The following is a 24,155-nucleotide window of genomic DNA, read 5'->3' as shown; positions in this document are numbered from 1 at the left end:
AGCATGATGCTGGAATTATATGTCACAAGTAAACTAGAGGTTTACTAAAATAAATATTAGTTGGCATGACCAGTTGACCATCCCGGTTCAATTATGATGCAAAAACTTAATTAAGAATTACATTGACATATATTGAAGAATAGAAGATTCTTCAAGAATTCTCTTGTGCTGCTTATTCTCATGATATACCAGTTAAGGTTGGGATTGAATCCCTTGATTTCGGGAACGAATAAAAGGTGATAAATATATAGGCCAAGTCACATGCCATGTAGACCGTTTACTATTATATGATTTTAATAGATGCATCTATTCTATGGTCACATGTGCATTTGTTATCAACTTGCAATTTGACTTTTGCAAGATTGCTTGCTCAAATTATTAGAGCACAGTTCCAAAATATAAATTATGATGATTTATCTTGATAATACTGGTTTAAATCCAAGTTGGTTTAGCGGAAATTGTATGCCTCCAATTATAGCTAAATCATTGGTTATGAGAACAAAACTCCCAAAAATAAAATTTGGTATGAGATGTATTATTTAATATACACCAGCACTTGTACGCATCTAGCCAAGTTATGAAAATTTCTCCCTATCACAATCGGTTCAGGGTCAAGAACCAAATAATTTCTATATAGAAATATGAATGTGCTATATGATTTAATTATGCCACCACAATGCACAAAGATGGGTTCCCAAAGAAGGTTGGGAAATGTATTGGTGATCCCAACATTAGGGGGAGAAAATGGATAGCTAAGAAAGTGATACGTGAAATGAATTATTATGAATACATATAGATCCTCGTACAAGAAAATATGAACTTGAAGTTCAAGTGATAATTAATTTATAAATTATTGCCAAATGCATTTGCTGACCCAAAGCTAAATGTCATATTTCAGCTGTTAATGCTCCAAATAGAATAAAGTCCATGAGGGACAGAGTCTATGGCACGCATGAAGCGTAACAGACCAATCGGTTCCAAAGATAAAACTCCTTGAAGAAGGGGAGGGACAAATGTTCAAGATGGTCATAATAAGGAGGCAATTGCTCTAGAAGAGCATCACGACATAACACTTCGTAAGACCTCATGTGAGAGACTCAAGTAACTGAAAATAATGAGATAAAGAGATCTCAATAAGTTATGTCTTTATTGTGTAATAATTGAATCGATATAAAATAATCGTCGACGATATTGTTAACATAATGTAGCGCTCAATATTATTAATATTGACAAGGATCTTGAGCTCAAATCTGTCATGAAATTTGGACAGATAAATGATTGGCCAAATGAAAAATATGCAATGAAAATTGACTTCACTAGAAAAAATGTGAAGTTGGGCGGATAGTCCCAACACCTGAAAGTATAAAGCCAATGGAGGTACAAATGTGTTCTTGTGCAAAAAGTTCATGTCGATAGACATAAAGACGACTTGTGTCACAAGAAAATTAGTAAATATCCTCACATTGATTATATGGAGACATGTTCTCTTATGGTGGATATAATTATTTCAGGTTTTAATCTGACAATACATGAAAACTTGATATGTGTATAATGGAAATCATTGAAGGATTAAAATTGTTCTGAAGCATATTAATGTTTCCAAGAAATTTATTAAATAAAGCTTCAAAAATCCTTATACGGATTGAAACAATTAAGGCGCATGTGGTATAATCGCCTGTGTGAGTACCTATTGAAAGAAGGGTACAAGAATGATTCAATTTGTCTTTGTATCTTTATAAAAAGATCTGGATTTGAATTTGTTATAATCTTTGTGTATGCTGTTGATTCAAATATCATTACAACTCCAGGCAGCTTCCTAAAACAGTAAACTATTTAAAGAAAGAATTTGAAATGAAAGATCTTGGAAAGATAAAATTTTGTCTTGGTCTACAAATTGAGTATATGAAAGATGATTTTTTTATCAATCAATCAGCATACACTGAAAAGATTTTAAAGCGATTTTATATGGATAAATCACATCCATTTAGTACCCCGATGGTTGTGAGATCACTCGATATAAATAAAGATCCATTCCGACCTCATGAAAATAATGAAGAACTTGTTGGTCCTGAAGTACCATATCTTAGTGCAATTGATGCACTAATGTATCTTGCTAACACTAAAAGGCGTGACATAACATTTTTAGTTAATGTCTTAACAAGATATAGCTCTGCTCCTACAAGGAGACATTGGAGTGAAATCAAACACATATTGTGTTATCTAAAAGGGACTACCAATGTGGGCTTATTTTATGGCAATGATTGCAATCCTGATCTTGTTGGTTATGCCGATGTAGAGTATTTATCTGACACACACAAGGCTTGATATCAAATAAGCTATGTGTTTACATGTGGAGGCACTGTCATATCTTGGCGATCGACTAAACAATCAATCGTGGCTACTTCTTCTAATCATGCTGAGATAATTTCTATTCATGAAGCAAGTCAATGTATTTGGTTGAGGTCTATAATATATCTTATCCGAGACAAATGTAGGTTGAAGTGTGACAAACTACCCATAATTTTGTATGAAGACAATGCAGCATGCATAACCCAATTGAAGGGATGATTCATAAAAGGAGATAAGACAAAGCACATTTTACCAAAGTTATTTTTCACACATGATCTTCAAAAGAATGGTGATATCAATGTGCAACAGATTCGTTCAAGTGATAATATGGTTGATTTGTTCACCAAATCTCTACTGACGTCAACCTTTAAGAAACTGGTGTACAAGATTGGGATGCGAAGGCTAAAGGATGTGAACTGCTGCTCTCATCAAGGGGAGTTAATACGCGGTGTACTCTTTTTTCCTTACAAGGTTTTGCTCCACTGGGTTTTCCTTGCAAGGTTTTTAACGAGGCAACCAAAAGGTGTATTTCTAAATATGTGTACTCTTTTTCCTTCATTAGGATTTTTTCCCATAGGGTTTTTTCCTAATAAGGTTTTATCGAGGCACATTATTTATGGACATCCAAGGGGGAGTGTTATGATAGATATCATATTATAGTGGATGTCTACTCTTCCTCTATGATCTTCATGTCAAATGCTTAATGACATATTCACTGACATATTTTCTATGTTCAATGACATATTCCATGACATATTTTCTTCACTGTTCATGCCTATATAAAGGTCTTGTAATATATAGGAAAATACACACAATTGAAGAAGAAAATCTCTTCCTTCTCTCTATCTCCATTTCTTGTTCATGTTTTACTAAATTGCTTTTATTTCCTTGTTCCATATTGCTACTATGAGTTATATTTCATAACATATATGAATTTGATACCTTTTTTGTAGAGCCGTCAATATGGGCTTAGCCCATTGGGCTAGCCTAGCCCAGCCTGTGATTTAGCAGGGCTGGGCTAGAATTTTTGGAGCCCGTTTAAAAATGAGGCTTTTAAGCCCGACCCGAGTAAGCCTGTGGCCCGTGAGGATTGACTGAGAGTGGGTCGGGCCGGCCCGTGGGCCTAATAAAATATTTATTTAAAATATATAAAAAATAAAAAATATACTGCTTTTAGAGATGGAAAGTCAGAATTGGATCTTTACTAAGAGGAATCAAAACCTGATCTTGAGAAGTTTCAAGAGATGATGTCGTCATGTATTGGAAGGACCATTCTAGAAAACATCCCGATCTTTCAATGATGGTGCGTGATGTACTTAGCATTCTTATTGTCATTGCACCATCAAAATCAACATTTAGCATTGATGACGTGTTCTTACAAAGTACAGAAGTTGCATTTATTATGAAAATGTTGTTACTACTTGAAATTGGCTGCACAGGTTTTTTCGAACTCAAACTGGTAATATTTTTTTTATGTGAATTTAAATATTATTAATTTTTAAAATTTAATTATTTAACTAATTAATATTGCATATAAATTGTATATGAAAGTGAAGAAGTTAAGACAACCTTGTCACAAGCGGATTCAAATGTGTTTGATGAAGATAATGTGTTGGATATCTCATAAGCATCATGAACGTTCTCTTGAATAGTTTGTTTTAAGCTTTGACTTTTAGTGAATGAAATATAGTCCTGTCTTTTACTTTTTTTAGTATTTATTGTGATATATTGGAACAATATAAAAAGTTATTAAGTTTTGCGAATTTTTTCCAATAAGATATTTTTTAACTTTTAAATAATTATCTTCTTTTAGGTCAGAACTTATAGAAAAAATATAAAATTATATTTTTAAAAATGATGGGCTGACCCGTGGGGGTCCGCGGCCCACATAAGATTGGGGTGGGCTGACCATTATAAGGCTCATCAAAATGGTGGGCTAGCCCAGTCCAGTCCGTCAATTGCTAAAGCCCACGTGGACTGGACTGGGCTGGGCTAACCCGGCCCAGCCCATATTGACGGCTCTACTTTTTTGTCTTCTTCTTTTTACACTTTAGAAGAGGATTCTTTAATGAGCTTCGCCATCGCATTTTGGGTTTTACCAGTCTTTGCAAATATTTAAGAATTGATTGTTTTATGAGGGTGAATAACTTCAAAAAGATTTCACACGTCATACTGTTAATTATCTAGCAAGTTATATAAAAAGTTAAATATCTGGATATTGCATATAAAGTTCGAAAAATATGACATACATGACATAATAATTTGTGTATTATGCATTTGGAATTTTTGGAGGTTAAAGTCATGCAAAGTGTATTGATTATTAAGTATAATAACTATTTGTGTATTTTCCAAAAGTTATTGTGTTTGTAGCAAAAAGTAGTTAGTTTATCGGATTATACCGTATCAAAAGTTATGTATCTTACCAAATTTATTCAAACATACATGACCAATGTCATGAATTTATCTTAGGTTAATGAATGATTCATCTATGTATAAATTAGTACTTTGAAATAAGATTCGTAATTCATGAATGATTATTTGTGTACATGAATGCTATATACATTTATTAAGTTAAATCCCAACAATATTATTATACCAACGTAAAGACAATTAGGAAGATAAGGATCAAAACCCGTATTGAAAAACTTACATTTGTAAGCATAAATTTTAATTCGTTTGGTATTAAGATAGAGAAGCACAAATTCCGTTCATTATGCATTAAGATTGAAGTGTTACCAAATCGATAATTATGAAGCCCAAAAAATCATACTCTCTCCGGTCCACAATAAGTGACCACTTTATTTTTGGCACGTCAATTAAGAAAATATTAAACTCTATACAAAATTACCTAGTATGACTAAACCACCCTTAATTAAATATTTCATGTGAGAAGTAAAAAAAAAATTAGGGTTATGTACATAAGGGTAATCTTGTAAAAACAAATTGAATTCTTTCTTGATTATATAAATGGACACTTATTTTGGACCAAAATAAAAAAAAAAAATTGGTCACTTATTGTGGACCGGAGGGAGTAATATGATAAAGTATATTTATTAGGTTGATTGCATAACATCGTAACATATGTTTTTCTTCTAATTGCTTTCTTTCGGTTTGTGCATCGACCTACGATCCATATTATTTCTTTTTAGAGCAAATCATTTGAGGAATTAAATATAATATATGTAGTTGTTTATCCATAAAATAAGTAACAATTAAATTTGTATGTGGTTTAAAGGATACGTGATTTAATTAAATACGAATGACCTATGAACAGAAAATAATTAAAGTAAAGAGAAATAAAATGATCAAACCAAACGTGATGAACAATTAAGCCTGGCCTTTGGATGAACACTGAAAGTTGACCCTGGTTGAGCCCTCGATACGAGGTCGGTTGCAACTAGGTAAATAAGCAGCTGAAGAACACTTTGAACAATAGTTAGAGAACAAAAATAAACTTTTATTGTTTTGATATGCGTGCCCACAGTGATTTTAAAATGAAAAGGTTCACCTTTTATATAGTAGGGGAATTTCAATCCTAGTACGAGTCTAAATAAGGTAAAAACAATCCTCTCCTTCCAGTAAATATTGATCTGCAGTTGATATCGGGCGGGATTTGCACCGTAACATCCGGTTGAGGGCGGATATTACGGCTCCCCGTTTAACGTGCCTAACCGCTTTTTCCCTTGTCTCGGTTCTTCACTCTGCGAGGCTCGGCAGTATCCGGTCCCGGGTGAACCATTCGTCCTCCCTGGACTTTGAGACGTGGACCCTCAACTTTACACGAGGTCATGCCAGATCGTGCTTCCCTCACGTTTTTTTATCGGGAAATCAGGGATAACTTTTATTCTCAATTTTATCCGTACACAATAGTAATAGAAAAAGGTGTGTGTGGGGCACTAGCTAGTTTTCTTAGGTGGAGCCTGGCCTTCATCCCATGACGTAACCGGAGTTACGATTTGAATTTTGTGAGTTTTGAACTTGTCACTGAATCTATAATTTATTTTAATATTTGGCTTTGTAATTAAATAAATAAATAAATAAATATTTTTTTAATATAAATATATTATCTAACAGAAATTACTGAGTTCGTCCGAATCTGAATCGACTAGCTCCGCCCCTCACTCTTCTCTTTTACAGTATGAGCGAAAACTACAAGAGTTCCCTTTTCTAGTGTATTTTTAATTGAGTGAATGGTCAACTTTGAACCCTTAAGGGTCGTTTGGTAGGGTGCATAAGAATAATGCTGAATATGTGTATTAGTAATGCTAGTATTAGTTATGCTTGCATTAGTTATGCTGGTATTAGTTATGCTAACATATTTCTTATCCATTGTTTGGTTTGATGTATTAAAGCATTGCACAATTTCTAAAAGAATTGTTTATTTACAAAAATGCCCTCAAAACCGGTCCATCACTCTAATTTTTTAAAAGAAACATATGTTGAGAAATTTTTTTATATGAAAAGGTTTTAAAAAAATTATTTGATTTGTCTACCTATATTATAATATATAACCAAATATTTATTTATAAAAAAGGAAATATGTTAAGTATTTATTTAGTTACTAGAGATATAATTTTATTTCTCACTATTTGGATTATTTTATACTTGCATTAATATATTAACTAGCATATTTTAATCAAGCATAAATTTTGAAGGCCAATTTTGTCTTTAACTAAGCTAATGCATGCATTAAAACTCATTGCATTGCTAATACCATTATTTTCTATGCATTAGTTATGCATAAGATAATACCAAATAGAATATATAACCAATACCTGCATAACTAATGTATCGGTTTAAAATATCTACCAAACAAAATTTTATTAATATACAAAACTAATTCTATATTATTTTATCTAATACATTCTGCTAAACGACTCCTTAATAAGCAAGTTGGAGCAGCGGTACAAGAGTTCCCTTTTCTAGTGTATTTTAAATTGAGTGAATGGTCAACTTTGAAACCTTACTAAGCAAGTTGTAGTAGCGGTACAATTACAGCACAAAAGTCCATAGTTTTAAATCTTACAAATCATATGACGTGCAACTTAATTTCCTCAAAAAACGTGGGTACTAAAGTGAAATATCCTTGCTTTAAACGTACCCAAAAGATACTATCTAAAGAATGTCTTAACGCGTTCCACTCGTGGTGTGTCCCAGAAGGAAACAGCACTAGTCACACGTAGACCAATACTTATGTCCATTTCTGAACCAAAAATATAGTAATAAAAACAAACCGCCATCAACAATTAAGCATGAAGCACCACCTCAAACACCAACTCTAGTTATTGACAACACAAAAATCTTAACTCCTAAGATGATTTTTTTTTAAAAAAAAAGAAAATCTTTAAAATCCCTCTTCTTCTTTTTTATATTAAAATCAACATTTTTTTTAAAAAAAAAAATAAACTTTAACCGACCAAGAAAACATGCAAAAAATAATTAAATACTTTCTATATATATATATATAGCCATATTACACTTGTGTTCCCTCCAAGCATAACGCCACTTCCAAATTTCAAAAATGGCCACAACCTCTACTTCAAAAAATCCCTCTTTTGAAGCCAATATTGATACCTACTACGAAAATTGGCTAATCCAACTAGAAAATTTTCTTGAAAAACTAAATGAAGTCTCAGCCTCATATGATGTCTTCAATGAAGAAGCAGAAGAAAATAGAAGCAGCAGCAGCAAATTGGTGACACAAGTTTTGGATCATTACCAAGAATATTATCAAGAAAAATTCAAGGCAACTAATGGAGATACATTTTTTCTTAATTCTCCACCTTGGTATACTTCTTTAGAAAGAACGTTTCTTTGGATGGCTGGTTTTAAACCTTCTATGCTCTTTCCTACAATTAATTACTCAATAGGCCAAGAATTAACACCAGACCAAGGCGAAAAATTGAAGAAGCTAAAATCAGAGATTAAAAGAGACGAGAAGGTAAATTAGCCTAGTTAGTATATTTTATGTGTCAAACATGTGAAAATATTTTAATTCTTTTTAAAATCTAATCTGATATTACGTTGAATTGTGTGACAGGCAATTGAAAATCTTAACAATTGCCGGAATTAATTACTTAATTGTATAATGTTTCGAACAGGCAATTGAAAAAGGAATGGCGAAGGTTCAAGAAAGCGTGGCGGCGCCGCCGATATTTGAGCTGATGAAAAGAGGGGGATTGCTTGTTGATGGGGAAGCTTCGGAATTGGAAACTATAATTGATGGGTTGAAACAGTCGATGATGGCGATGATTGAAGCAGCGGAGCATCTAAGAGGATCGGCGGTGAGGAAGGTTCTAGATATTTTGCCGCCGAAGCAGGCGGTGAAGCTATTAGCGGCGGTGGCTCAGTTTCATCTTCAGGCCAGAAAGTGTGGTTTACGAATGGATAATCAGAGTGGTAAAAGAGTAAATGAAGATTTTATCCTTTGAAAGTTTCATAAATTAATATTTCACTGGGCTCGATATATTTACTTTAGTTGTAGGAATTTATCCGCAGTGGAATTTAGTTTCTGCTTTTAAAAAAAATCAGTTAAATGAGTCAGTTGACTGTACTTTTGATATTTTGAAGAGTACAAGGAAACTGGGGATTTATTAATCACTTTCTATTTTCCTTTATCTCTGCGTTTATCAAATTAATTACTCCTTTCTGGCTTGCAAAGAATTTAGATATCATTTATAATTGTCGCAGTTGCTTAAGTTTATTATCAAAAAATTAACATAGAGAGATATTTGGTATAATACCGAGGAAACTTTTTTCCCTAGTGAGCACTCTTTGACTCAAAAGGTGTTAAAACCTTTTGAATAAATCAATCGAAGATGAATGAGTAAATCTTAGCTGAAGATAATATCTCTAGAATGAATAATAATAGATGAAGAGGAGGTGGTTGTTAAGTTTCTTTTCATTCAAGAATGGTAAGTTTCCCAGAGTATCGATGCCCTATTACAAGGTTTTTGTCCCCCTTATATACTAGAGAGAGACTCTTCTAAATTATAAGAAACAAAATACAAGAAATATTCGACCTAATATTCTTAATGTCCCATAATGGGCTTACTCTACTACAGGGGTCGTACAGTTTCTTCTTTTGCCCTAAGGTCGTCTCCCTCGGGACGTCGACTCGAAGATACCCCGTCGTTTGTCGTAAACATTCCTCTAATTCTTACGTGTTACATTGACCCTTAATTGCCTTAATTGAAGTGATTGCCTTCCTTATAGTTTTGGATACTTCTTGATTGTGAGTTCTTCTATGACTTCGTGCAAATATGTTACATGTCCAATTGTTGTGGTTACCGGTGTAGTTATCACATGCTTATTATGTCTTGTTGTTTTGTTGAGGTTATCGTGCTTCTTGGTTTTTCCGTGACCCTATGATGTACTTGTTGATTCCCTTGCAGGGATGTTGTTGCTTATGATATTGTTTCCCTTGCCGGGATGTTTTTGCTTATGATATTGTTTTTCTTGCCGTGATGTTATTGTTTCTATTGTTGATTCCCTTGCCGGGATATTGTTGTTTCTATTGTTTGGGTGAGGAAAGAGTGATAAAGCACGAAGAGTGATGTCGTGCACATTTACATTTATATGATTCATATGGTGAGGAAAGAGGGATAAAACACGAAGGGTGATGTCGTGCACATTTACATTATTCATATGGGGAGGAAGAGTGATAAAGCACGAAGGGTGATGTCGTGCACATTTACATTAATACTATTCATATGGCGAGGAAGAGTGATAAAGCACGAAGGATGACGTCGTGCACATTTACATTTATATTGATGCATATGGTGAGGAAGAGAGATAAAGCACGAAGGGTGATGCCGTGCACATTTATATGATTCATATGGTGAGGAAGAGTGATAAAGCACGAAGGGTGATGTCGTGCACATTTGATACCCCGTCGTTTGTCGTACTCGTTGTAGGTCGTGGTCGATCAAATTTGGACCCATACAGTTAGTCCCTCTGCTCGTCGGGGTTGCGACCGGATGCGTCCTCGATGAGCGGACTTCGTGCATTCTTTTGGAGAAATTTGACTTGTTGAAACGTTACGACGTGGCCAACAGGAAATGGTCATCATGTTCAGCAAAACACCGAGTGGTACACTTTACCGGGAAGTGATGTCAGCTTTATGTGCATCATCATTACGAAGGTTTTCGAGGCAGGGATTGACGGCTTGGTGCTTCGATTCTTGCGCTGCTTTGAGACCTGCCGCCTCGATTCTGGTGCCACCCAACCCTATAAATAGGTGAATGATTTGATTTTCCGAAAAACTTTAGTCATTTCTCTCTTGATAACCTCTTTCACTCTTCCTCATTTGCTCTCATATCCTTTTGTTTCTTCTTTCGTTCCTCACCTGAAGCTTCTTCTTCCTTCCTCCCTTTGTGTTGGTATTCCTTTGAACGATATCATGCCGAGGTCTCGTCGCTTTCGTGAAGAGGTTCCTGAAGCCACCCCGTCGTCCACGGTGCCTCCTTCTGACGACGGAGATATGGTGGTAGAAGAGGGTGACCGCGCTACTACGGTGGAGGAGTTACTACCGAGACACCCCTTATCCCGGAGTGACTTCCTCAAAGATCCCCCTCTTACCCCGAACCCCGTATTTTCTGAGATGGAGCAGGTCCATATCGATGCCCTTCGTATAAAGTATGACATTCCTGCTCATATGGAAATAGTTCCGGCGGGGAGAGATTACGTGGACGTCCACAGACCTGGGTATTGCGCTTTCTATGAGTACCCTTTTATGATCGACTATACTCTTTCTCTCTGCCCCTTAGCGGAAGAATTCTGTAGATTCTACCAAGTTTGCCCGGCACAACTTTCACCATATACGCTCAAGGTGCTTCTACTATTGACCAAGTATGCAGGGTTGGCGGAATGTAGCGTTTCCGTCCACCACCTTTTGCACCTATTCACGCCTAGCTTCCTCAGGGGTACTGTAGACATGTGATTTTTGACCTTCCCCAAGATTTTTCATATTTTAGCACGTAAATATTTAATTTAGGCTTAATATAGCTATTTTAACTCATTTTTACTCTTTTACTTTTATTTTATTACAAGAAACGAAAATTACAAAAAATAGGTTCATTAATGTTTTGTAGTCATTTTTAATCTTGAAAAAATATCAAAAAAATATAGTTTATTTTAACAGTCAGTCTTCTTTTAATAGTTATTTTACTTAAGTAGGATTAATTAATAAATGAGATCGCATTTTTAATCTCGTTCGCGGGGAAAAAATAGAACTTGGGCTCGAGCAACCCATTTTTAGGCTTAATTTTTGGACCTAGTCCATAATTACCAAACCCATAATTCCTAGGCCCATACCCCTAACCTAATCCCTACCCATATATAATAGTACGTACACTTAAAACAGCTAACACCTAGCGCCGTGGAGAACAAAAAAAGAGACGCCTCCCCTGTTCATATTCTTCAAGAACCAAGAACTACTCCCCTCTTTTCCTGATCTCATCCTGAGTCTCAAAAATCAGAAAAGAAAAATCGTACACACACATTAGAGATAAGACCGAAAAAAGACCATCCCTTCCCCCATTTTTCACTGACCTAAGACCTAGGACCCAAGAAACCAGCCGTTGCTTCTTCTTCCTTAACCCTTATACACCCTAATCCCCCTTGCTTCTTCGTTTCCACCCCAAAACCAGTCAAAGTAGTCATTAAAATCAACCCAAAACAGTCACCAAAAATCGGTAAATGGTTGTTTCCTTCAGCTGAATTTAAAAGGAGTTCGAAAAGGTCGAGTCCAAAGTCTATTATGTCGTCGAGGTTCGAGTTTCCGCCCGTCGATGTTTCCGATTTGTTGAAGTCTTATTAGCAGGCCTTCGTTTGAATTCAAAAGTTAAAAAAAAGGTCCATGCTTGAAACGAAAAAAAAAGAGGAAGGGGAAGGGGTCGCCCAAAGCTGTTTCTCCAAACGGTTTCAGCTGTTGAAGTTGTCGAATCTGCTGGGTTATCTGTTTCAGAGCTATGGACTTGTGCTCTAGTTGCTATTGTTGGTTCGTGGTTGTTTCTATTGTTGGATTCATCTTCTATCTCTAGATTTCTGGCAACTAGCTTTTATTTAGTTGTGTCAGCTTTGTTTCCTTCCGATCCAGGTATTAATTTCAGTCTCAGGTTTTGTACTGCCATACGGATGTTCTAGCATTATAAAATTTGCCTCAGTTCGTTCATCTATATGTTTGCTGAATATTCCTTCATTGTTTAACCTCAAATTCGAATTGTACCGAATATACTCAGAAATAAGGATATAGGTGAATTCATAAATAATTGTCCGTGCTTTTTGGACATTGTTCGAATTTCCTTGGATTCTGAATTTTGACATGAGAACACACAGAATTCAGTTTGTTTCTTTTTTGTGCGAAATTAGTTTAAAATAAATCACTAATGATTGTATTTTGGGTTATAGCGACTAGCCAAATATATCTAGGCATATCTTCATGGTTTGAGTCAAATGTGATGTTTTATATTGCAAATTGTTTATTTACAGTACTTAAGGAATCATTGCCTATATATAACAATAGTTAGATGTCTTGATCTTGAACAGTGTATCATCCTTTCATTTTTCTTTTCACAAAGGGAGTAGTTTCTTTTTCATGAACAAACCCAGTTGTAAATGATGCATTCGGTTATACTTTGATATGAACGTATGAAACTTTTTTTTACTTAGTTTATAATAAAACAAAACCTGATCATCTCTTATGTTTCTGAAGCTATTCAAAGTCTTGAAAATTTAAAATGAACATTAGGCTATATGGGTTATACAAGTGTTGAATAATTGTGAGAGGGTATGAACAAAACACAGAATTCCACCAATGGATAGGTAATTGTGATGTATAAAACCACACAAAATTCTTGACTTGTGTTTCGCTTCTATCCCAATCACTAGCACTCCCAATCCTACTGCAAATATGATCTTGAAAATAAAAAAGACAAATGATCCTACATCAACTATTCTTCTGATACCATACCATGTAAAACGAGATAAACAGTTGGCTTTCTGATTATCGTCAGTAGTACAAACACTGCAGCCTCCAACAAGATTGGCATTTCAGAACATAGTAGTTGCTATAGGCGCGATTAATAATAATCATCGTGACTATGGGCACGGTTCCCGTGACATAGTCATGATACCTAATTCCCAAATTCGGGTGTGCATTTCATGTAACCCGATTATAACAACTTCGAATAATAAAACCTTTTGAAATAATTTGAGGTGTGTCATGCCAAATAAAATTCCAAAGCTCATGGCCCTTAATTAATTTTAGCTCTTTAAAAAATCGAAGTGTGCCATTAGTTGAATTTTCTGTGGCCCTCGCAAACTTGAAAGTGCGTAGTTGCTTTAGGCGCGCTATTTAAATCAATTTCCTTAAACTCGGATGTGCATTTCATGTGACCCAAATCCAAATCTCAACAACGTTAAATAAAATGTATCGTGGACCGCGGGTGCATTTCATGTGGCGTGGTTCAAAGATGTGTTTTAGATAACGTTGAATCTTTCTAAAATTAATTAAAAGTGGTTAATAATTTAAAATTATACCATAGGCTAAAACATGTTTTAAAATCAGATAATAGGCCAATTATGATAGTTTAAGCGACCATGCTAGAACCACGGAATTCGGGGGTGCCTAACACCTTCCCTCGGGTTAACAGAATTCCTTACTCAGAATTTCTGGTTCGCAAACTTCAAAAGGAAAGTCGAAATATTCCTCGATTTGGGATTTAAAAATAAACCGGTAACTTGGACACCAGAAAACAAACCATCCCAAGTGGCGACTCTGAATTAATCCCATTTCGAATAATGTCACTTAAATTGGAAAAACTCCCTTATACTACCTTCGGGTGTGTAGAAAGGAGGTGTGACAGGTACCATGGTGCATTTGAGGCTTCGTGGCACGAAAAGGCTGGTGGTTGGGACGGATGACCGGGTAAGCCGCAAGTTTTGGCACAAATACTTCTTTGTCAAGATCGAGCATGTCGTTTCTGACTCCGCCAGATTCCTAGAGTGGTGGAACGAGGCTCGTAAGTGTCGTCACTCGTTTTGTTCCCTTTCTTCTGTATTCACTGTAAGGTTTATTTTTCTTGCTGTTTTGCAGCTATGGGCCGTCTGCCTCACCATATTGCGGATATCAGGGATTGGGTAGCCCGTCTGTTGCCTCATGCAATAGAACTCGAACTTGGCCCGCCTTCGTGAAGCGTTACGGCCCTAAAGTTCCCTCTGGTAAATGTCTTACTTACTGCTTCATTGGCCATGCGACCTTATTTAATGGTACGACCCTTTGTGATGACAGGTCGAGGAGCTTACAGGCGAAGGGAGCCAGTCCCCGCCTTTCGACAAGACGTTGCTACTACATATACACAGTTTGTCTTGAGTGAGTCTGTTTGAGAGGGTCGTCCTCAACCTATTCAATTGGGAGATCCATCTCGAGTTGTGGCCGCGAGGGAAGAGGCTTCTTCGGTACCGGCCTCACATCCTTTGGATGAATCCTCTAACAGGGATGAGTCGTTGTCAAGGAAAAGAAGGAGGCTGGATCTTGGGAAAGGCATGGCTACAAACGCTGATAGAAGCAGGGCGTGGCTACGAACGTTGATAGAAGCAGGGCGTCCCGGATAGCCCCTGTGCCCGTATTCATGGCCGACGCCATTTTGTCGGGGAGATCTCCCCAAGTGAAAAGAGTTTGCCCAGGAGCTGGTTCAGTGTGCTCTGTTGAGGGTGGTGCATCGTCCAAAGTTGGAGGACATCGTGTTGAGGGTGGCGGCTCAGGTTCGGATATCGACCCAGGGGATGTTAATGAGTTCGTGGGTCGCCATACCCATGTGGAGGTTAGGATGGATGGATCTGACCGTCATGTGGTCGTTTTGGGGGACTACAACTTGCTGCTGAATAGCAAGCAGGTGGTGCCTACCCTAGCTCCTCTATGTGCCGCTCCTGAAAGCGAGACGCTTAGGGCGATGAGCGACATGGAGTTTTCTTAGAAGGTCACTGGTATGGTCCGGCACGTCGGTGTCTTTCCTTCCCTTTTCGTCGTTGGGTTTGTGCGGTAATCGTCATTCTGTATTTTGTTTCTAACTTCCGCCCTTCTCTTTTTTGTCAGACCCTCATCATGGAGGTTGAGAGAGAGCGTCAAGATAGGAGAAGGACGGGACTTTATGAGAAGAAGTTGTCCAAATATCAATAGTATCGTGCTAAGCATCGGGAGATGGCCGACATTTATCATCAGGACCCCGAGTTCCAGTTGTTTCACGAGGGGCTCAAATAGCGGGAAGACCAATTAGAGTGTAAGATTGAAAAGTTAAGGGAGCGGGATGAGGAGCTCATGAAATTTGTCGCTCGTGATAGCGAGCTCGAGGCTTCCCTCAAAGTAAAGGACGGCGAGCTTGAGTTGGGTAGGGGGGTGATGGCCGAAAATGCCGACTTGCAGGCAAAGGTGGCCGGTTTGACCGCTGAGCTAAATGCGAAAGCAACAGAGGTAGAGGGGCTTAAGGGCGAGCTGAGCATCAGTATTGATAAACTAGCGGCAACTATTTCTGAATCGGTATCTTTGGAAGATGCCCTCCACATTTCTAGGTCGGAGTTGACTAAAGAGAAGGAAGCTTCTGGTTGTGAGGTTGCAGGGCTCGAAGGGCGTGTCAAAGAGCTGGAGGCGGAGCTGGCTGCACTAAATGGACAATTGGCCTCGTTGAGGGCGGAGGATGCGAGTCGACGTTCTCATCCTTCTATGTCTCGTGCCTCAGCCAATCCGGTCGTGCCCCGTCATTTATACGAGTTGTGGGTCTACGCGGAGGCTTGGCTTGATGTGTATAAGGCTTTTCACGCTGAGGGATGGGCTACTAAGGTAGAGGTTCAGGCTGTGCATACCGAGGCTAGTGCATCTCGTGAGGCATGCAGGTATGACCCCCTCACACCTGACGGGGATGATATCAACTCTGATGATGCGAACCGCCTTGCTTCAGATTTGTGGTACAAAGATGCTTACCCCACTGAGGATGATGTGTAGTTTTTGTTTGTACTTGCTTTTGTTTAGGGGTTTTTGCACGGGGCATACTTGAGCCCGTTTGTAGGGGCAAGTGTAAATAATAATTTGCTGTAATGTAAAATTTACTTTATCGACTTGTTCTTTCTTGCATTTATCAAACCCATGATATTATTGATGCCCTTGGCTATCGGGATGTTGCTTCGAACTGTCGTTGAAACGGGATCCCGTCGTAGTTCGAACGAGGTTGGACTTATATTTTTGTCGATGACCTTGGCTATTGGGCTGTTGCTTCGAACTGTCATCGAAGTAGAATCCCGTCGTAGTCTGAATGAGGTCAAACCTATATTGTCGTCAATGGACTTGGCCATTGGGATGTTGCTTCGAACTGTCGTCGAAGTAGAATCCCGTCGTAGTTCGAACGAGGTCGAACCTATATTGTCGTCAATGGACTTGGCCATTGGGATGTTGCTTCGATCTGTCGTCGAAGTAGGATCCCTTCGTAGTTCGAACGAGGTCGAACCTATATTATCGTCGATAGCCTTGGCCATTGGGATGTTGCTTCTATCTATCGTTGAAGTAGGATCCCTTCGTAGTTCAAACGAGGTCGAACCTATATTGTCTTCGATGGTCTTGGCCATTGGGATGTTGCTTCGATCTGTAGTCGAAGTAGGATCCCTTCGTAGTTCGAACGAGGTCGAACCTATATTTTTGTCGATGGCCTTGGCCATTGGGATGTTGCTTCGAGCTGTCGTCGAAGTAGAATCCCGCCGCAGTTCGAACGAGGTCGACGTCGATGGCCTTGGCCATTTCTTCTTGGAGATTTGATCGTATTCCCGTAGGAAGACATGACTTTGTTTATGCTATGGAGGTTTAATTATATACTTGTAAGGATCACATGTCGACTCTGCACATACAATGGAGATTTGATTAAATTCGTGAGAATCATATGTCGACTCTGCACATTCAATGGAGATTCGACTGTCTATATCCATTCCTTTCATTACTTCGTTCCGGAGACCATGTCGACGGGTCGATGTCACACCTCCTTTTTACGTACCCGCGGGGGGCAAGGGAGTTTTTTCCAATTAAAGGACAATCGAAACGGGATTGGTTTAATTATTTCAGAGCCGCCACTTGGGAGATTTAGGGTGTCCCAAGTCACCAATTTTAATCCCGAATCGAGGAAAAGAATGACTCCATATTACAGTCTGCGCACCAGAAATCCGGATAAGGAATTCTGTTAACCCGGGAGAAGGTGTTAGGCATTCCCGAGTTCCGTGGTTCTAGCACGGTCACTCAACTGTTATATTCGGCTTTATTATCTGATTTTATACAAGTGTGGACTTATGTGCAAAATTTAACTTTTAACCGCTTTTATCATTTACTGTTTTTATCAAGAATTGCAACGTTGTGAAAATGTATCTCGAACCGCGTTACAATCAATATACCCATGGTCGTCGACACACTTCGACTCCGTTGAGATTTGGATTTGGGTCACATCAATGTGCACCCGAATTAAGGAAAATAAATTGTTAAAGGCGCGCCTAAAGCAACTAGCGTCTTGTTATTTTGGGGAAAGTCGTATAAATTCGTTAAACGGCATATCCCGAATTCTAAATACTTTAATATATACATACATCTAGAGGGCCCCGCAGCTTTGTACATTTTGTTTGTCGAGGCTCGTCTCGTTCTATTTTTTTTTTTAAAAAAAAGGATTTGCGACATCATGGCCATGCATCTCGAACCACGTCATACTCAATGTACCCGTGATTAGAAACACATTTCGAATCCGTCGAGATTTGGATTTGGGTCACATAAATGCGCACCCGAATTTAAGAAGGTAAAATTATTAAATACGCGCTTAAAGAGGCTATCGCGTTATTATTTCGGGAGGGCCGTGAGATTTGCTAAACGACCCATCCTGGAAACTGAATGCTTCGATAATATACATTTAACGAGGGCCTCGCATCTCGTGCGTTTTTATTTATTTTTGTCGAGGCTCATCTCGTTCTTATTTTAAAAGGATATCCTATAGCAACTACGTTTCTTGTCGCGTTTGTCTCTACTAATTGAAAATAGTAGATAGTCCTAATTAATTACGTGCTTGCAAGTTATCTATAACAGCATTCAGAAATGCTTAAAAATCAAAAACGAGGCTGCGTGCACAGTCAGCCGAACAAATAATCACGGGCCCAAATCCAGCCCATGCGTGATGGGCCAGACCTGGGCCACTGCTTGTTCGATGCGGGCATGCTTGGTCTGTTTTGACCTGGGCTCGACCTTCATGAGGTTGAGATTGCAAGTTTTGTGTTCTTTGTCTTAACATGTGGTTTACTAGTTATATGAGACCATTAATCAGAAAAGGAAGAACTTAGCCAATGATGTACAGTTTTCATGCTTGGCATACATTACAATACATATTACAAAGTAAACTAAGTCTGAGATGCAACCTATTTCATTGAGAATATTTTCACCTATCAGCATACATATGTAAACTACCATTTAGCTAATCTATATTGATATACACTGGGCATACAAGCTGCTTCTATTGTCAACACAGGAATGAAAATTATCATATAGTACATGATATCTAATATAACAATCTATGTATGAAAATCAACTTCAGGTCTTTTCTTTTTGCATTCATGCTCAATGTTCCAATTACATTTGATAGTGCATTGGTTGTGTACCTGGTATAGAGGACAAAGAAGAAAGGACTGATCAGCTGGGCAGTATGCAGTAAACACAGCAACAGTAGATACACAGCAACAACACAGCAACAAACCAACAATCACAAGTGTTTTCCACAGTCCACAGACAACCAGCAACAATTTCCAGAACAAAGAAAACCAGCAGATGGTCGAGCACCAAACAAGTAATCCCAGAAGAGAGTAATGAAACAACAGAAGTAACAGAGTGTTCAATGCAGCAACACCAGCAGTTCAACAATCACAAGCAGCTCAATCAGTGCAAACAACAGAACTTGGCCAAGACAGCTTGACCAATATGAACTCTTATGTAGCTTTCAGACAGTGTTTGGTTACAATGTTTACTGGAAATTTCCTTATGTTTTCAGTTTTCTTTAAACTCACAAGACCTCTCTCAAGACTAAAAATTCCAGCCCTTTTTAAGTTCCGAAATGGCCTATTTATAAGCCAATCGACCAGTGCAGTCAAGCTGCCTGGATCCTCCATTTTGCAGACTGCCCATACCCTTTAAACCCATGCTTAAGCATCTTTTGATGCCAGCCATTTTGTTCCCCACGCTTGGCTTTTCTTTAATCAAAGGTTATGGGTTCATTTAAGTATTCATTTTAAACCCCATACTCTTGTGTCTTGTTCCCCATTGGTATTAGTTTAATCCCAAATTAGTACCCTACTTGTCAGCTCATTTAAACTAATCATTTTTTGTTCTTTTCAAACCCCAGACTACCCCTGTTAAACCCTGGTTATCACTGTCTTGACCCTCTGCAATAATGGGTTATTTTGGACTTCTGAAAAATTTAAAATCGAAGCTGCCCTAGACTGAATCTTTTAGCTGTTTTGTAATGCAGTTTATAGGATAATCTCAGGCAATGTCGAGCATTCAGTCAGTGACATGGTTCATTTAGTCATGTGAAATTATTAGCTTATTTGATCCATTAGTTATAGAGAACTAATCGACGACATTTATCGAGTCGACTATACTAATTATAACAGGTAATAATCAATCGTTCAAATAAACAAACACATACAGGGACCTAAAGGGCTTCGGACAACTTTGGTCGATCACTGGGAACCTATATAAGTTATTTATGCGACGACTATCCTAATAGGACATGCTTATCACAGGATACATTTAAATCATACACAGAAAACAATCGACCAAATAAACAGGTCTTTGACAGAGATGGAAGAAATTAAGAAAACTATCAGAAAATAACAAACAAACACAACAAAGCATGCTAACGACTTAATTGGCAGTTGAATAAACAAAAAGGAAAAGAAAAACTTACCGAAAAATGTTTAAACCAAAATGACCCAAAACTGACTCCACTTTGACCATTTGAAGCCGAACAAACTTTAATCAGGGTGTTCTCACATGAGAACACCTTGATTAAGGTCTATTAGACCTCGAACCCTTGTTAAGGTCGGCTGGATTCCAAGGCTATCCGTGTTCTAGGTTTTGGATTCTCAGATCTGGTTTTTGGGGAGTTGTGGGTAGATTCGGACCAAACCAAGTTTGGTTTGGTCACGAGGAGGGTCAGGGGAGTGTCTGGTATGAAGATGGGGTGGTTTGGTATAGATCAGAGTTTCGACTCAAATCTTCAAATGAAGATTCGAGACGAAGGAAGGTGATTCGAGGCAAATGGATAGCAGATCCATGTTTAGGACAGTGATGTGGTCCTAGGGTGTTCAGGAGGTGGCCACCGGCGTCCATGCCGCCGGCTTTAATGGCGAGGGAGATGGGGCGGCTAGGGTTTCTAATGGGAGGTCTGGGTTTGAGCTTGGGGACGACGGGATGGGGTGTTTGTATAGGGGGCGTGGGGTGTAAGGGAAGGCTTATATATGGTCTAGGGGTTTAGATCTGAGTCGTTGAATCAGATGATCTCAACGGCTTGGATCTGATGGTGAGGGGTGAGACGAAGCCGTTTGGTATTAAAACGGTGTCGTTTGGGTTTAAGTGATGGATTGGGTTGGACCGTCTAAACAGGTCGGGTCACGGGTGCGTATGTGGACCGTTGGATCGAGAGGCTTAGACGGCTCAGATCGACTTGCCTAAAACGGCGTCGTTTCGGGAGGTGCCTGGGCAGGCCTGGTCTGGACCGGGTCCTTGGTCGGTTTTGGGCCTATTTTTATTTCATTTTCTAGGCCCAAATCAATCTTTTCTTTGTTTTCTTATTTTGAAACAAAAATGAAATAACAAAAGTAAATAATGAAACAAAAAATGAAATTAAAACAAACAACCATGTGACACTTCAACACAATTATCACACCAAATTAAAATATTTAAGCAAGTTAAATCACAACCTAGAACGAACGACGCCTATATATTTTTTGAATTTTCGTTCTTTTAAACGACCGAATTACGATTTTGACTACCCTGACAGACATGCTTTTGTATTTTGATCGGTAAGATTAAATGCAAAATGGGCAGATCCACACATGACTAACAACACCTGTCACGAAAAAACGACAAATTGTACAGTGAGGCCATTTATCACTATTTTTTGTTTTCCTTTTTGAGTGATTGCTCGTGAAGTAAAAATCACGTGCTTACAGCTGCCCCTCTTTGCCTGAAGACACGAAGGGTTTTCGCGCAAAGATAAAGCAAACGATTTTTGCCTGTCCGAATACTCCGTGTGAAGCATTTTTTGAAAAAGATTTGACCGAACCTTTGCTTCAGAGGTTTCCTACATATCCTGGGCTGAACAGGAATCAGGTCAAGGTAGTTCGGGAAATTTTGGTAGCTGGGACTACCGTGTGACTGTAGTGCTCGCTGTTGTTGTGCGTTGTTGCATGCTGCTGTAGGATGCTACTGCTCACTGATCTCCTTGTTACATTGTTCTTGAAAGGAAAAACAAGAAGCTAAGCTAGAGTGTGAGATCTCATCTATCTTCAACTTGTTCTTGTTGCCCTGCTTTCTTGTCGGCTAACGCTTTCCTCTTATGCCTTTATTTTGCGAGCTTGGGAGATGATGCTGGTCCTTCGCCTTTTCTGAATGCCAGTTTTCATCACTTTGCTTGATCTTCTGGGAACATGGCCCTCTTCTTTAATTCTTCCAATGGTTTCTTCAGTGGTATCACAGTTTGTTATGTTGGGCGTGCTATAACGTTCCCAAACTGTTTTTTTAGACGCGTTCCTTCTTCCTTTTGAATCGCGCTTGCCTTTGCAGCCTTCTGCTTCTTGGCGCTGGGGATTTTGTTGTTTCCTGCTTGGGGATCTCTGTTGTAGCCTTCCGTCTTCAGGTGGGGTTACCGATTCCAAAATCTAGAGCTAAAAGTATTCCCGCATTTTACTGGTGGGCGACCTAGAACTTAAATGTATTCCCGCATTATACTGGTGGGCGACCTAGAACTTAAATGTATTCCCGCATTATACTGGTGGGCGACCTAGAACTTAAATGTATTCCCGCATTTTACTGGTGGGCGACCTAGAACTTAAATGTATTCCCGCATTATACTGGTGGGCGACCTAGAACTTACATGTATTCCCGCATTATACTGGTGGGCGACCTAGAACTTACATGTATTCCCGCATTATACTGGTGGGCGACCTAGAACTTAAATGTATTCCCGCATTATACTGGTGGGCGACCTAGAACTTAAATGTATTCCCGCATTATACTGGTGGGCGACCTAGAACTTAAATGTATTCCCGCATTATACTGGTGGACGACCTAGAACTTAAATGTATTCCCGCATTATACTGATGGGCGACCTAGAACTTAAATGTATTCCCGCATTATACTGGTGGGCGACCTAGAACTTAAATGTATTCCCGCATTATACTGGTGGGCGACCTAGAACTTAAATGTATTCCCGCATTATACTGGTGGGCGACCTAGAACTTAAATGTATTCCCTCATTATACTGGTGGGCGACCTAGAACTTAAATGTATTCCCGCATTATACTGGTGGGCGACCTAGAACTTAAATGTATTCCCGCATTATACTGGTGGGCGACCTAGAACTTAAATGTATTCCCGCATTATACTAGTGGGCGACCTAGAACTTAAATGTATTCCCGCATTATACTGGTGGGCGACCTAGAACTTAAATGTATTCCCGCATTATACTGGTGGGCGACCTAGAACTTAAATGTATTCCCGCATTATACTGGTGGGCGACCTAGAACTTAAATGTATTCCCGCATTATACTGGTGGACGACCTATAACTTAAATGTATTCCCGCATTATACTGGTGGGCGACCTAGAACTTAAATGTATTCCCGCATTATACTGGTGGGCGACCTAGAACTTAAATGTATTCCCGCATTATACTGGTGGGCGACCTAGAACTTAAATGTATTCGAAATTGTTTCCCCGTTCTTCCGAGAAAATTTTTACAATCGGCAGAAAATTTTCTGCCCCGGTTTTTGGTGACTTCCCTGGAGTTGCATCTTGCTGCCATCATCAATCCTTTGTTTTCCTGCAGCAGACAAAAGGATTTAATTAGTTTTCATCGTGGTGGTAGAGGGTGCCTTTCTGGCGGATGATTTTTCCTTTCTTCTCTTTTTCTTGATCTATGTCCCCATAATTGATTAGTGGGCAGAGTTGCCTGCTGGGGGTCTCTAGCCTGCTGGGGATTGGCTTTCAATTAATCCCCTTTTCTGCTTTCTCTTTAAGCACATGCTGTGGGAGTCTGCTTTTAACTCCCGACACCACTCCCTTTAGGAGCTTACTTCCTCCAAAATTGCCGGGCACGATCACTGCATTGCCTGGGATCGGCTTTTAAGACTGTTTGTACTATCCTGCATTGGATGAATTCCCCTCCGATTTCTGGTAGTAAGCTTTGAAAAATCCTTTCAAGACAAATTTTAGGAAAAGAAATAAAAGATAGAAAAAGGAGAAAGTCTTTCTGAACCAATATTTGGTGGGAGAAGAAACTCAAAAGAACTTATCTGGAGGACATGACTGGTCCCCGTGATCATGACGTGCACCACAGATTCCCGACCCAGTCTATTTGTACCAATCGATTTGCCCGATGGTCTGATTTGCTGGGGATGATAAAGGAGTGTCCATTTCGTTTCGAATGTGGTAGCTTTTGTTGATCTATCTTGTCGCCTCATAGTGCCCTTCGAGGGGTTTTCACTAATGAGACTCTCTTTTTTCTCTCATCTCCTGGCG

At 38.7% G+C, this 24,155-nt stretch overlaps 1 protein-coding gene and 1 long non-coding RNA gene across 2 annotated transcripts; both read left to right on the top strand.

Moving 5' to 3' along the window:
- The first annotated feature begins 7,603 nt into the window (after positions 1-7,603).
- LOC107771305 (protein RESPONSE TO ABA AND SALT 1) lies at positions 7,604-8,966 on the top strand. The gene is made up of 2 exons (XM_016590644.2): positions 7,604-8,290; positions 8,451-8,966. The coding sequence occupies exons 1-2, from the start codon at positions 7,871-7,873 to the stop codon at positions 8,778-8,780; spliced, it is 750 nt and encodes a 249-aa protein (XP_016446130.1). The 5' UTR covers positions 7,604-7,870; the 3' UTR covers positions 8,781-8,966.
- Positions 8,967-13,621: 4,655 nt separating this feature from the next.
- LOC142170656 (uncharacterized) lies at positions 13,622-16,032 on the top strand. The gene is made up of 3 exons (XR_012699955.1): positions 13,622-14,571; positions 14,642-15,336; positions 15,446-16,032. It is a non-coding gene; the product is annotated as an uncharacterized LOC142170656 (long non-coding RNA).
- The last annotated feature ends 8,123 nt before the right edge of the window (positions 16,033-24,155 follow it).

Source organism: Nicotiana tabacum, chromosome 16, assembly GCF_000715075.1.
Source record: "Nicotiana tabacum cultivar K326 chromosome 16, ASM71507v2, whole genome shotgun sequence".
In the NCBI taxonomy this organism is placed as follows: domain Eukaryota; kingdom Viridiplantae; phylum Streptophyta; class Magnoliopsida; order Solanales; family Solanaceae; genus Nicotiana; species Nicotiana tabacum.
Note: the sequence above shows the minus strand (reverse complement) of the source record. Positions and strands in the feature narration are given on the sequence as shown.

Excerpts from the sequence above, each read along its gene's own strand:
- LOC107771305 (XM_016590644.2), top strand. The coding sequence starts at position 7,871 with ATGGCCACAACCTCTACTTCAAAAAATCCCTCTTTTGAAGCCAATATT. Across the intron at positions 8,291-8,450 it reads AGATTAAAAGAGACGAGAAG|GCAATTGAAAAAGGAATGGC; the intron begins GTAAATTAGCCT and ends TGTTTCGAACAG.